Raw genomic sequence first — 13,534 nt, forward strand, 5'->3', positions numbered from 1 at the left:
GTTCTGGGTTTATATGAGAGTTTTTCCATACCGAATTCACGAGTAGAATGAGCGCCTGCAGGAAAGAAGAACGTTGCAGCAAACCTTCTTTCATCAGTGCAAGCTTTATTTTGGCTTATAGTGCGCTCCTCACACTTGCTGTCATAAAGAATACCCAATATAATTCCACTAACATTCCAGAATGATTCAACTATTGTGTTCGACAAAATTTCATAGGAAAGTGAATATGATTAGTACATCTGGCAACAGTGTGCTTTATTTTCCCATAAGATCTCATTGTGATAAGCACTAGCCTGCCGAATTCATTGTCATTCCCCCTGAAATGATGCGACATGAACAGCATTTATAATGGAAACTGGTACCCGTTTCATAAATCTGGTATAAAAGAGGGCACAATTAGGGTCAGGGAATGCAGACTGTACATTCTTGACAGACATAAGCAATCCACTACACTATCCCACAGGACCATGGGATAGACTGTACACTACATTACTCCTGATGTCTGAACATAGCTTGCTCCTTTCTCCCCACCTTTTGCGCTTTCACTACAATAACTAAAGTATTAATATTATTGACATGAATAAGGATCTTGGGGGTAGACAGGTTAGGCAGCGTCAGCCAAACATTCCTCGATCAATGTTCCACACAACGGTGAAAAGTACATGAAAATCCATTTGGTAGCAGTTTACCTGTTGGCTTGACTTCCTGCGGGTCTTGCAAGCGTTCCGTAATGGATGTCTGTCGGAAGCTGCCTGTCCTTGTAAAAGTGGAATTCTTCGGGTCGAAAGTCATCGTGACGCCACACTCCTTGTCTCGCCTCTGTTTGCGCTCCAGACAAGCAGCAAACGCACACCCCACAGCGTGGCTTAGCCGCTCCCCCTGCAATGGGCCAGGAGTAACATTCATTGGAGACACTCGACATGACACTATCAGATCCCTATCGCCTCTGCAGACAACTCACCGACTCCTTAAGCGCCAGGAAGCCATGACACATCCAACGTCGCGTCGTACCATCTCGACAGATATAAGAGAAACCCTTTTCATGGTTTCGGTCTGGTGCACAAAAAGATACTTTCTCTATAGTTTGGTCCACCATCAAACCCTAAACAGAAAAAATAACAGTTAGAGCCACAGTAGGATAGGATCTAATACAATGAAAGGCACTGGAGTGGAGATCATGAAATGCCAGTCCTGCTTGTGTACGGGAGTAACACACAGCCACCCACTGGTCAGTCAGGGTAATAACACGACTACTCCACATCATGAACATATTATAGTGTCTTGTGTTCACAGAATACATGACCTGACATTTAAATTACATTGAAACGATACCAGTTACAAAATAATGTTTACAAGAATATCGCATTGCAGCTGTGTACTTACTGCTCTGGTTCCTGTAGGTCTCAATGGTGTCTGTGGATGAACATCACAGGAAACAGGAAGAATTCATTTGGCTGAATTTGATAGTGATGAGAGTGGGGAACATGACGACAGAGTCACCCACAGACCAAGATTTTGATAACGATAGAAATGTTTTTCTCTGTTACAAATTACAGTAGATATTTCCGTGATATTAGTGCGAAGTTTAGTTTCAGGAGAGGAAGATCAGTGTCTTTAAGTCAACATGGAGGAGGCGCTAGCATGACATAGACGGAAACAGTATGCCAAAGCTTTTGACACCATCACAGAACTATCAACTACAGTTGATTACTGCATCGAGTTTCCATTTACTTTATTGTGACCAGATTTTGAAAATAAAAAAGGGCCACTCAGGCATGTCTTCCAAGGAAGTGGAAAATTTCATTTCAAAACAATTATTTTAATCACTAAAACATGATTTAGTAATTCTTAATTCTCATCATTATAGTCACTTTCAACATATTTAAAAATAATACAACTCAAAATCATTATATCCTTGTCTAAAAAACCTACTCACATCCAGTACCTGGGTTAGTCTTTCTTTGCACTCTAGAGAGTTTTGAATTTACTTTACACAAGATACACAACAGAAATGTGTCTGGGTCTTTACTACGAGCCTCTTCTTTTTATCCGACCACATACATGCAAACACTCTCTTTAAGACTGCATTTGTTCCTGGAATCGTCAAAACAAAGGTCAAGACGCATAGTATATTCATTAACAATAAAAATCTCAACCCAGTTATCTTCCGTTGCTGTACCATTATCTTCATGGTTTCTCTTTTTGCTTCAAAAATATTTTGTACATGTTCATCAAATAGTTTATCTGCATCTTACTTTTTCAGAACCATGACGATGGACTGTTCAGCTGAAGTTCTCCAAGTTTGTCATAAGCTAGTGTCTACTGAGGAAGCTAGAAAAAAAAAAGAAAAAAATGAAGGTACTTGCTTTTAGAAAAGACAGATCAATGTTTCACCTGAACTTTACATTAAGACATGACGGAGAAAAGATGGGAGTTAAAGACGTAGTGATGACAGTTATCGACATTGAGAAGCAGTGGCGTATCCTGGGATCAAGACGTGGGCTACCACTAGACTTAGGTTACCCCTTTCTGATAGTTGGTTTACTGAACGTGAAGCCTTCAGCATTTTCAGCTGCAGCCAATAGCCTACAGAGAAGCCTGTTGTGTTGTGAAGGTAGCTTCACGAGCTGCCCTGGCCACTGCTACTGTCAATACTCAACACCTGATCAGTGGAGATGGAAGCCTATGGTTTAACAAATTACAGTCCAGTTTTATGGCTAAATGGACAGAATGCTTGCCTTTGGTCCAATGGCCCCGGTTCAATTTTCAGAATCAACCCCCCCCCTCAGACTATTAATTCCCCTGGCTTGGGGACTGGGTCTTTATGATGTCTGCCATTCATTTTATCCTAAGCCTAAACAGATGCCATGCATTATTATTTTATTTATTTATTATTATTAATAAACATGTTGAATCTTACAGCGGTCATACCCATCGTTCACTGGTTAATTAGCTTTCTCAGAAGATCAGTGGTGGTGTCCGACCCATGATCACGGGTTCAATTCCAACCAACAAAAGAGAACACTAAACCTGAAAGAATGCATTTCATTTTAGCAGATATACCTATAAAAAGAAAACTATATTACTCCTATAACAGGAGCCCTGCAGTATCCTCCTACAAGGATGTAGAAGTAATAACAGCACTCTTATCTATATAATTATGCCAGACATATGGAGGTGAGGAAGTATATACAATGAGTAACGCATGGTTGACAGTTAGCAGTGGCGATCTGGCGGAATGAAGCCTAGCACTGCTATCATCTCTGTCCCAGCACCTATCAGACATGTCAGCAAGGCGCGCGAAGTGGGTCGAGGGGAGAGGGATGACAGTCTGGGCTCTCAGAAATACGTGCGACGTTTTTTCTCATTGCTTTCAAGTTTTGAAAATGGAACAATGTGTCAGACGCTTACCAGGTAGCAACAGGTAGCATGGTAGTGTAAGGTGTGTTGTGTGAGCTCCGCATTATTATGAAAATGTGATGGTTTTATCGGCGACACAAGAGTGAGAGTGGTTTCCTCTTAAACTGTAAGTTACACTGATTCATCTTTGATAATTATTTGTTTGATGTTTTATACTATAAGTCAAATACTGAACTATAATAGTGTATGTTTTTCATCATAACCTCAAAGGATAAACAATGGATCAGTGTAGCCAACTGTAAAATCTTGGCAAAGAGTATTTATACAACCAGCAACAGTTAATCTCAAGGAATAGTAAATTACTTCCAGTGTATCCAACCGTGAAATCTGGGCAAATAGTATTTATATAACCAGTGGCAGTCAATCTCAAGGAATAGTAAATGTTTCAAGCTCCATCATCTCTCTTCGTGTCGCCAGTCTATATTCTATATTCTCGGAGCTCAGCGACTATTAACCTCATCTAACGATGGATATGTGCAATATCTGTAAAAATAAAACATCTAGTAGGTCAGACAAAACTAACAGGATTACGTGTGGTTTATGTGATAAAGCATTTCATACAAAAAGAGGACAGTGACAGTTTAGGAAGTACTGGACATGCGACAGTTGCACTGACAAAAGTATCAGTCTCCCAACAATCGGACATGAGGAGGATATTGCTGGCACTCTGGACAGTAACCAACCTGAAAGAGAGAGTTGTATTAATAAAACTCTTTATTCAATAAAACTGATGATGAGTAAACTAAGTGAGATACAGGCAAATATAATAACCATGGAGAAGACCCAGAAATCCTTAGAAACAGTTCTTGGAGAAATGAAGTATGAACTTGTGGAAATGAAACAGGGAATTGGATCGGTCAAGAATTCTCAGAAAGAACTTGAGTGAGATCTAGGTAAATCCATAGAAGTGTCATGAAAAGTTGGACCACAGTATCACACAGCAATAAGGTGTTACAAGAGGTGCAGGGGATGATCGAGAGTTTGAAAGATGAGAACATAAAACTCAAGAACGAAAATCTGGAGCTAAAACAGCGCATTGAAGACTGAACAGTACTCGAGGGTAAATACAATAGAGATTCAAGGCATTCCAACACAAGCTAATGAAAATACAGTGCATTTAGTGAAGGCTGTGGAAAGATCTCTGGACATAATGAAGAGGATATTGATGCATGTCATAGGCTCTCAAGTAACCTTAACTACCCGTCGTCTAATATCATCATCAAATTCTGTCGGAGAGTACATAAAGATGAACTGCTGAGGAAACGCTGCGTGAATAGGAATCTGTCGACTTTGGACTTGGGGTTCACCTACAACAATCCCGTTCATATCAATGAGAGCCTTTGCCCTACCAGGAAGCGGCTTCTGGCTCAACAAGTGATAAAAATCATTGTTATCCGTATTGAAAATACTGAATGTAGGATGCTAAAAGGTTTGTTTTTTCACCTATTCAATACGTCGTCAACTTCACAGGTCATCTAATGTGAAGCATCTTTGGACAAGGAATGGCCGAATCTTCATAAGACAAACTGACAATTCACCAGTTGTCAATATCGCCTGTGAAGAAGACATCAGAAAATTCAAGAACACTATTCATATTGTGTAATGAGTTTGTTAGATAATGAATTTATAATTTATTATCAGAATGTACGTGGATTAAGATCCAAAATGCATACTTTATATACAGGTATATTATCAAATAATTTTGATATTATACGTCTGACGGACTTGGCTGAATGATACTTCACATGATTCTGAACTACTTGTTAATAGGTATACTATATTTTGTAAGGACAGGAATGCCATAACTAGTTGCAAAAAATATGGTGGAGTCCTCATTGGTGTTAAGGCAACATTTAATCCAGAAATGGTTCATTCGTGAGACTCAAATACTGAGTCAGTATGGGTTAAATTTACTTTCAACAATAACAAGTACTATATCCGCACAGTTTACTTTCCCCCAAATTCACAATTAGATGCCTACTTAGAATTTTTTAATAAGTTAGAACAATACATTAATTTACTTGGAATAAATAACATTATTATAGTTGGTGACTTTAATATCTCTGAAATAGTTGACAGTACGTATGATCTGAACAAAGGAAGTCAAGAAGTAAGCAGGGTCTTACATTTTTTGAATCTCCACTCTGTTAACAATGTACAGAATAGTAATAATAAGACACTTGAAATTAAATGTCGTATGGCTTTTAGTGCCGGGATATCCCAGGACGAGTTCGGCTTGCCAGGTGCAGGTCTTTCTCTTTGATGCCCGTGTCACAAGACACTTGATCTTGTGTTAAATTTATTAGACATACGTATTGTTGAGGAAATTGATCCAATCATTCCAAAAGACGGGTATCATCCTCCTCTTCAGATAATACTTAAAGTTAACCTAAATAGGAGAAAAGAAAATCATCATAGAAGGTATAATTTCACAAAGGCAGATTTTGAGAAACTTAAACAGTCTGTTGAAGGAAAACTGACGGGATTAATATTAAAGAATGCAGAGATGTTAACTTAGCCACACAACTTTTCTATGATAAAATGTATGCTGTATTGGATCAATGTGTTCCGAAAACAAAACATACATACATACATACATACATACATACATACATACATACATACAGTAACGTGTTGGCGGGATAAATAAATTAATAAATGAGTACAGCACCTGGTAGCGTCCTATTTCTAAGATTTATTAACTAGGCACCACCCACCCACCCACCCACCCACCCACACACACACACGATAGCCGAGCTTACAACTTACACAAGTACACGGTTACACACTTATATGGTTCGCGCACTCTCTTAGTTTCTCTCTTGTTCTCACACTACACAGTTTTCGATTATTTACAGTACACTCAGTCACACTTGTTAGCGCTGTCACGGTCCACAGCCCACACATCAGTTTCGCAGGTCGGGATGGTATCCGCTGTTCACTATATCCGTCGAACTCCGCAGTCTTCCACGTCGGCACCCAGTGTTTCCTTCGCGCTACTCCAGAACACCCAAGGTTTTTTCTCCAGTAGCCGGCCCCAAGAGATACACACGCACGACGTCAGGAAAACAGGAACGAGTCCTCAGCTCCAACAGGCAGACACTCCAATCAGACTGACACCTCAGTCTGACTGCGCTCACTCCTCACACACTCACTAATTAACTCACTGACCCCAGACTAACTCTCACTGACTACAGGTAAGTCATTCCTCTCTTATATAGCGGCGCCGACCCTTCTGGAACAGTCCGGATGCTAGATGTATCCAGGAACTTCGCGAGATGGAAGACTCCAGATTAATCGTCGAGTAGTTTCCATCGTACCATGCGGTGCAACCACGGACAGAAGAGAGAAGGGCCAGCCCAGCACGTAAATGTTGCTTGCGATTGGCGCGCTCGAGTCTAAGGGGGTGGGGGCGATGGGTGACGAGCTCGGCGCGTAGCGACTTGGCATGGCGGACACTATAACCATTACAATACATACAAACATACATACATAATCACTATAGACTGTTATGCCTCTCAGCGTTCAGTCTGGAAGCCTCTGAGAATTTACTAAACGTCGCCACAATCCTCGATTTGCAACTAGTGTTGTGGCCTCATTTAGTTTTATACCTCTTATCTTTAAATCATTAGAAACCGAGTCTAACCATCGTCATCTTGGTCTACCTCTACTTCGCTTACCCTCCATAGCAGAGTCCATTATTCTCCTAGGTAACCTACCCTCCTCCATTCGCCTCACATGACCACACCACCAAAGCCGGATTATAAGTACAGCTTCATCCATCGAGTTCATTCATAAATTAGCTTTTATCTCCTCATTCCAAGTACCCTCCTGCCATTGTTCCCACCCGTTTGTACCAGCAATCATTCTTGCTACTTTCATGTCTGTTACTTCTAACTTATGAATAAAATATCCTGAGTCCACCCAACTTTCGCTCCCATAAAGCAAAGTTGGTCTGAAAACAGACAGATGTAAAGACAGTTTCATCTGGAAGCTGACTTCCTTCTTACAGAATACTGCTGATCACAACTGCAAGCTCACTGCATTAGCTTTACTACACCTTGATTCAATCTCACTTACAATATTACCATCCTGGGAGAACACACAACCTAAATACTTGAAATTACCGACCTGTTCTAGCTATATTAAAAATTAACTTATTCTGTTTGCTCCAGTCTACAAGAGATTCTAAATCGTTTTGAAGTAGTTGACAATCAGATACTGTTATAATAGATTTGTATATTTTAGTATCTTAAAGATAAGTTGATGTAAAGGGATTATACCGCCATCTTGACCCACGACGACTTGGCTATGAACATGGACATTCCCATGGTTTTCGATTTGGACAGTTATTAGTAGGATGTGTACCTGATCTTGTTATATTTTGTTGTGTTATATTTTATTATGAAAGTTTATGTTTGTTAAATAGTCTGTTGACAGTGCAAGTGAAATTTGCTCCGTGTAGCAGTATCTTGTGCTTCGTGAATAAATAAATAAATAAATAAATAAATAAATAAATAAATAAATAAATAAATAAAATGGTTTAAAGTTGAAACTGGTCTCCGACAGGGAAGTGAACTATCCCCCCATACTGTTCATCATAGTCATGGATGAAATTCATAAGAACATTAAACAGAGATTGGGAAGACGGGCAACAAAAGCCATGTTGTTTGCAGATGGTATAAAGCTTTTGTCAATTCCAAATAAAATTCTCGCAAGAATGCTATTAAACCGGCTCCCAGTTATCTCAGAGAGGATTTTGCCTGAATCTCAATGTGGTTTCTGAACCTCCAGAGGCACAAAAGATGTGATCATCTGTGCTAGACAACTCCAGGAAAAATGCACAGAACAGCAGCAGCCTCTGTATTTAGTTTTCTATGATCTGGGAAAAGCCTTTGATTCAGTACAAAATCTGCTATGTGGAAAGTATATAGACATTTTGGATGTCCTGAACATTAAGTGGAATTGGTTCAAGCTCTTCATAATGGCATGTCTGGACAGGTTCTTCATGGTAACTCAGTAACAGATTCGTTCCTAATCACTCATGGATTAAAACAAGGCTGTGTGCTTGCTTCTACACTCTTTGCACTGTACAACGCTGCCATGCTGCATGAATCATCTGCAAACAGCTTAGGCATGGAGATTAAATTTCATTTTGATGAAGGCCTTTTCAATCTGGCAAGACTTCACTCACAAAGACATACACTAGGTACCCCGGTGACAGAACTGCAGTATGCCGATGACACCGCTAACACATGCAGAACTACAACAGACAGTCAACTGCTTTAAAACTGCATGTGATCGCTTTGGTCTTGCCATTAAAGCGAAAAAAATGAAGGTACTTGCACAACATGCCCCAGGATTAACTCTTCCTGAGTTCAATATTAGACACAACACTTTTCATATCTTGTCGAAACGGTGTACCTGTGGACAAGATGTTGATAGAAGATTTGGGGCTGCTCATGCAGCATTCGGATGGTTAATGCACAGTCTTCATGAATAACATACCAAACTTGGGGTGTACAAAGCTGTTGTTTCCACGCCGCTGAAACTTTGACACTATTGCCATATCAAAAAACTTGAGCGCTTCCACCAACAGAAAATGAGATTCATCCTGTATATTAAGTGGGAGGATTATGTGACCAACACAGCTCATCAACTGAGATGGTTAAGCCATTTTCACCACATGGGTGATACCAGGCATCCCCGCCAAATTCTTTATGGTGAACTTTGCTCTGGCAGTATGTAATAATTTTGATGATAATAAAAATCATGAATAAAAATATATATAAATAAAATTACTCAAAAACTTAATAAAATTAATAAGCATAATTAACCGAAATGTCCGTAGTATGTGCGCCAGAGTTCACCAGAATGGATCCCTCGAATTTAGATAAGAGCATGATAAACTGTATATCCCAGAGTGTGTACATAATGCTGCGTACTGGTACATCTGCTGCAGGCCTTATCTAACCTCCTGAAAACGACTAATTAGGTAGGAACTGCACCTAGGTTCATCAATAACACTGATTCTAAAATAGCTACCTATATTCTGAACAAATTCCGTGCATGAGCACCTCATCAACATACAACATTATACATATAATACACACATAAAATATTGCTGGAAGACTCCATATTCACAACAACAACAACAATAATGAAAATCGTGGGAAAACGAAAGCGAGAACTAAGCTACCATTTGTAGATAGTCCGATGAACAATGTACATGTATGAAGATAAATACCCTTCACTGTCTCTATATCAATTCGACTTACCGATTCTCATAATCGGCAGTTATCACATCACACAGATACTGTACCTTGTACTACTGTGTTCACATATTTTAACACTTGTTGTAAAGATATATACACACGTCTGTCGATCCTCAACATAAATTTATGGAAAGTCTGAAGCTTTCACCAACATATAATGCTAGGCCGCCACAAGTGCTACCATACTTAAAGCGCACGCACTCTACACAATCAACCACTTTCTACGAACATAACAAGACTACGCTCCACGAACGTTTGAAGTCCAGTCCATTGCTGCCGTGTCACTCCAGTACCGTGTATCAGCACTACTTCCTTCCTGTACAGTGCGTCAGTTGTAGTTGTAGTTATCTTCCTTCTCGTTCCTTTACAATCACCCTTACAATGTTTCTTACAATCTCCTGGTTGCCGCCGTATGATCAACCTTTATAGACATCAACATCCCCCTCCTCTCAGATGATAAGTCTGGATTGGTGCTTGCTAGCCAATCATGAGTGATCTCTAGTCAAGACCAAGCCCTGACCTACTTCTTCCTCCCAAGACAATAACAAACACTCGGGAGTTTTACATGAATCACCAAATTTCCCTGGTACAACAAGAAGCTCATCTCATCAGGCTGGGATATATACATGACTCATGAATTTCCCTTGTACAACAACAAGCACTGGGGCAGCCATATGACTCATTCAAATTACCAGAGTTATTAAAGCAATGTTTTCCCACTCATGCAAAACATATTACTCATACCTACATATGTGGATATCTTCCAGCTTACCAATATAAATGGCAAAATATACAAATGAAATAATAATAATAATAATAATAATAATAAATCGAATACTGACAATAATATCTCTAACTTCTACATATAATTCGGGGGTGTGATATATGTACTATCACAAGTAGACCTCATGGAGCCCCTCTTAAGCGTTTTAAGAACCACCTGAAACACATCATGAAGACAAATGGTATATACAGAAATGAGAAGAAGGTCTGTGGACCGCTCGCTGTGGTGGAACACTACATCCGCAGCTGTCAACTTGTTTGAAGGAGAACACCGCAAACATAAAGAGGCCAAGTGACATGCAAGAAAACTCGTCAATTACAACCCCACCCTCCTCCATCCATTCAATGTGATTTGTGTGGGCGTATGTTTTATGCCAGAACTGACCTGTTTAGTCATCGTAAACACATCCATAAACTGAGCTGAACTGGCCAATGTATGCAGGAAGAAGTTATATATACTCAGATCGAGTTATAGCCGACGGCGATGAGTGATGTGGGGTAAGGATGAAACAGAAGTACAAAAACAAGCAGATGTATGGAATCAAGAGATAGACAAATTTGGGATGAAAGCAAGCACAGAGAAAAATAAAACAATAGTGATGACAAAGGGAAGGAAGGAAGGAAGGAAGGAAGGAAGGAAGGAAGGAAGGGGAAAGATAAAACTGAATGGTAAAATTCTGGAAGTGGTTAAAAGTTTCAAGTAGTTGGGAAGTGTGATCACAGAAGATGGAAAGATAACCAAGGAAATTGGAAAAAGAATACAACAAGCAAACTGCTTCTACCAGTGTAATGGGTATTTTGTGGAACCAAGATGTCCTGAAGAAATGTAAGAAAGTAATATATTCAACCTATTATGAACCCATACTAACATATGCAGCTGGATCGTGGACTACAACAAAGTGAGAGGAGAGTTAAATACAGGCAGCAGAGATGAAATTCCTAAGAGGTATCTAGGGCAAGACCAGAAAGGATAGAACTAGAAATTGAGAAGAAAAAGGACAGGAATCTTGAAACTTCAAGACAGGATAGAAATAACATATGATGAGAATGGGAGAAGAGAGTGCCAAAAAAAATTCTCAGAGAAGTTTACAGGAAAGAGACCACTTTCACACGTCTGCAAATACTTTAGTTAGTGAATTTGGAGCGATATCATTACTTGTGGAAGAAGCCATTGGAAAATACAGGTATGCCTGCAAGACCAATTGAACATTAATCTACTCCTGTTTCCAGGGGAAAGCGAAATGTAAGTGACGAAAATTGCACTTGAACTATTATGGAGGGAAAAAGCAATTTCTCACACCTTGTATGCCTGGATCAGCTGTTTCAAGAAACAGCAAAGAACTGGGAGAAGGAAAATTATGAAATTTGTATTGCGTTTGCACATTCAGGCTGAAAAACAAAAGAATAAAGCTTCAAAAGAATTTCTGGAGAGGACTTGAGAGTAATTTCTTCATTACACCCCAGATTCTATTTACAACACAGATCAAAGCAGGTTCAAACGCAAAATGCGATTGAGAAGGACTATCTTTTGTAGGTGAGAAACAAACACGATAGCCCAATCGGTTCGTTTACTCACACATTCAAACATCATAATGCCAACAATCAGTATGGACAGTTCTTTGTTCCCTAAATTATTTATGCTGCAGAAACCAACCGGAATATTTAGCCCCCTGGTTTCAAAAAACTGTTTAAAGCTGATAAAGCCACAAGATCAGGAAAAATGTGGAAAACAGAACTAATAATAATAATCGTATGGCCTCGGCTACCGTGTGACGCCATCTGGCTGTTTGCTCGTCAATTTCGACGTTCCGTTTTACTCTAGGCGCCCACTAGATGGCAGACCGAGTAAACCAAAACTCTCTTGGGCGTCTATGGCCGAGTTTCAATGAATTTTTGTCGGGTAAACACCAAATGTGTCACCAGAGATCTTTTACAACCGACATCGTACGACATGGAGTGTCAAACGGACTTTTTTCCGCCCTTCAAAAATCCGAATACCTCTGCCGGGTTTGAACCCGCTATCTTGGGATCCGGAGGCCGCCACACTACCGCTGATCCACAGAGGCAGAAAATGAAACTTTTTTCCCCATTTTCTGAAGACAACTGTGCTCTGCTTTTTGAACTGTAGACCACATACAGTGATACAACTTCTCTTGAAGACAACAGAAATGCTTCTCATTCCTCCATGTAGCACAGGCATAATTCAACCAAACAACAAATTCTTTTTTTCACCACAGAGACATAATTCTTGAACTGCAGTCTTTCATTCATTTTTAGGTCTCATCTCCACGATTTTGGGATATGATAAAATATTCACGGTTTGCAATGAATTACACAAGGCAGAACCTCCCGTGTTCGTAGTACCGTTTGGAGAAGAAAGAAACTTGTGAAGAACAGTGTGACAATGAACTTCTAAACTTTAACGTCCCACTAACTACTTTTTACGGTTTTCAGAGACGCTGAGGTGCTGGAATTTACTCCTGCAGAAGTCCTTTTACTGGCACGAGGCTGACGTATTTCAGCACCTTCAAATACCACCGGACTGAGCCAAGATCGAACCTGCCAGGTCAGCGCCTCAACCTTGTGAACCACTCAGCCCGGCATTCGATACAACTTAATAGATTACATAAGTTTCATTTTCTTGATATTAAATCACTTGTAAAAAAAAAATCGTTAAGATTAAAATGCAATACTAGACAGGCTGTTGGGTGTTCATATTGTACATTTAATATTTGTTTTTAATTGTTCTTGTAGAGCTTTTCTCTGGTAGAAAAAGTCCTCATTTACCAATACCTTAAAAACAATGTTATTTAAACATACATATTTTAATCTAAAAACACACTTAGTTTGTCTTCTTGTATGCCCAACTGAGGTTCAACCCGGCAACGCCGGCCAGTAGGCTGCTTTCTTCTCACATAACCACCCAATTACATATCAAATGAACAATTGTATGAAAAAAAATAAAAGCAGTTTTAATTTCAGCCTGACATTCTCATGAGCTCCATAACAAACTGATGCAAGTATCAAGGGCTGCATGGGAATCGTACATGGGCATT

At 39.6% G+C, this 13,534-nt stretch overlaps 1 protein-coding gene across 6 annotated transcripts in view; it reads right to left on the reverse strand.

Moving 5' to 3' along the window:
* numb (NUMB endocytic adaptor protein) overlaps nt 1-13,534 on the reverse strand; it is a 572,878-nt gene that overhangs the window by 120,017 nt on the left and 439,327 nt on the right. For all 6 annotated transcript variants that reach the window (XM_068229273.1, XM_068229274.1, XM_068229271.1 and 3 more), the window contains 2 exons: nt 962-1,102; nt 690-879 (listed from right to left, as the gene is read on the reverse strand). In XM_068229273.1, coding sequence (XP_068085374.1) covers nt 690-879; nt 962-1,102 — 331 coding nt within the window. The remainder of the gene's footprint in view (nt 1-689; nt 880-961; nt 1,103-13,534) is intronic.

Source organism: Anabrus simplex, chromosome 9 (genome assembly GCF_040414725.1).
Source record: "Anabrus simplex isolate iqAnaSimp1 chromosome 9, ASM4041472v1, whole genome shotgun sequence".
Lineage (NCBI taxonomy): Eukaryota > Metazoa > Arthropoda > Insecta > Orthoptera > Tettigoniidae > Anabrus > Anabrus simplex.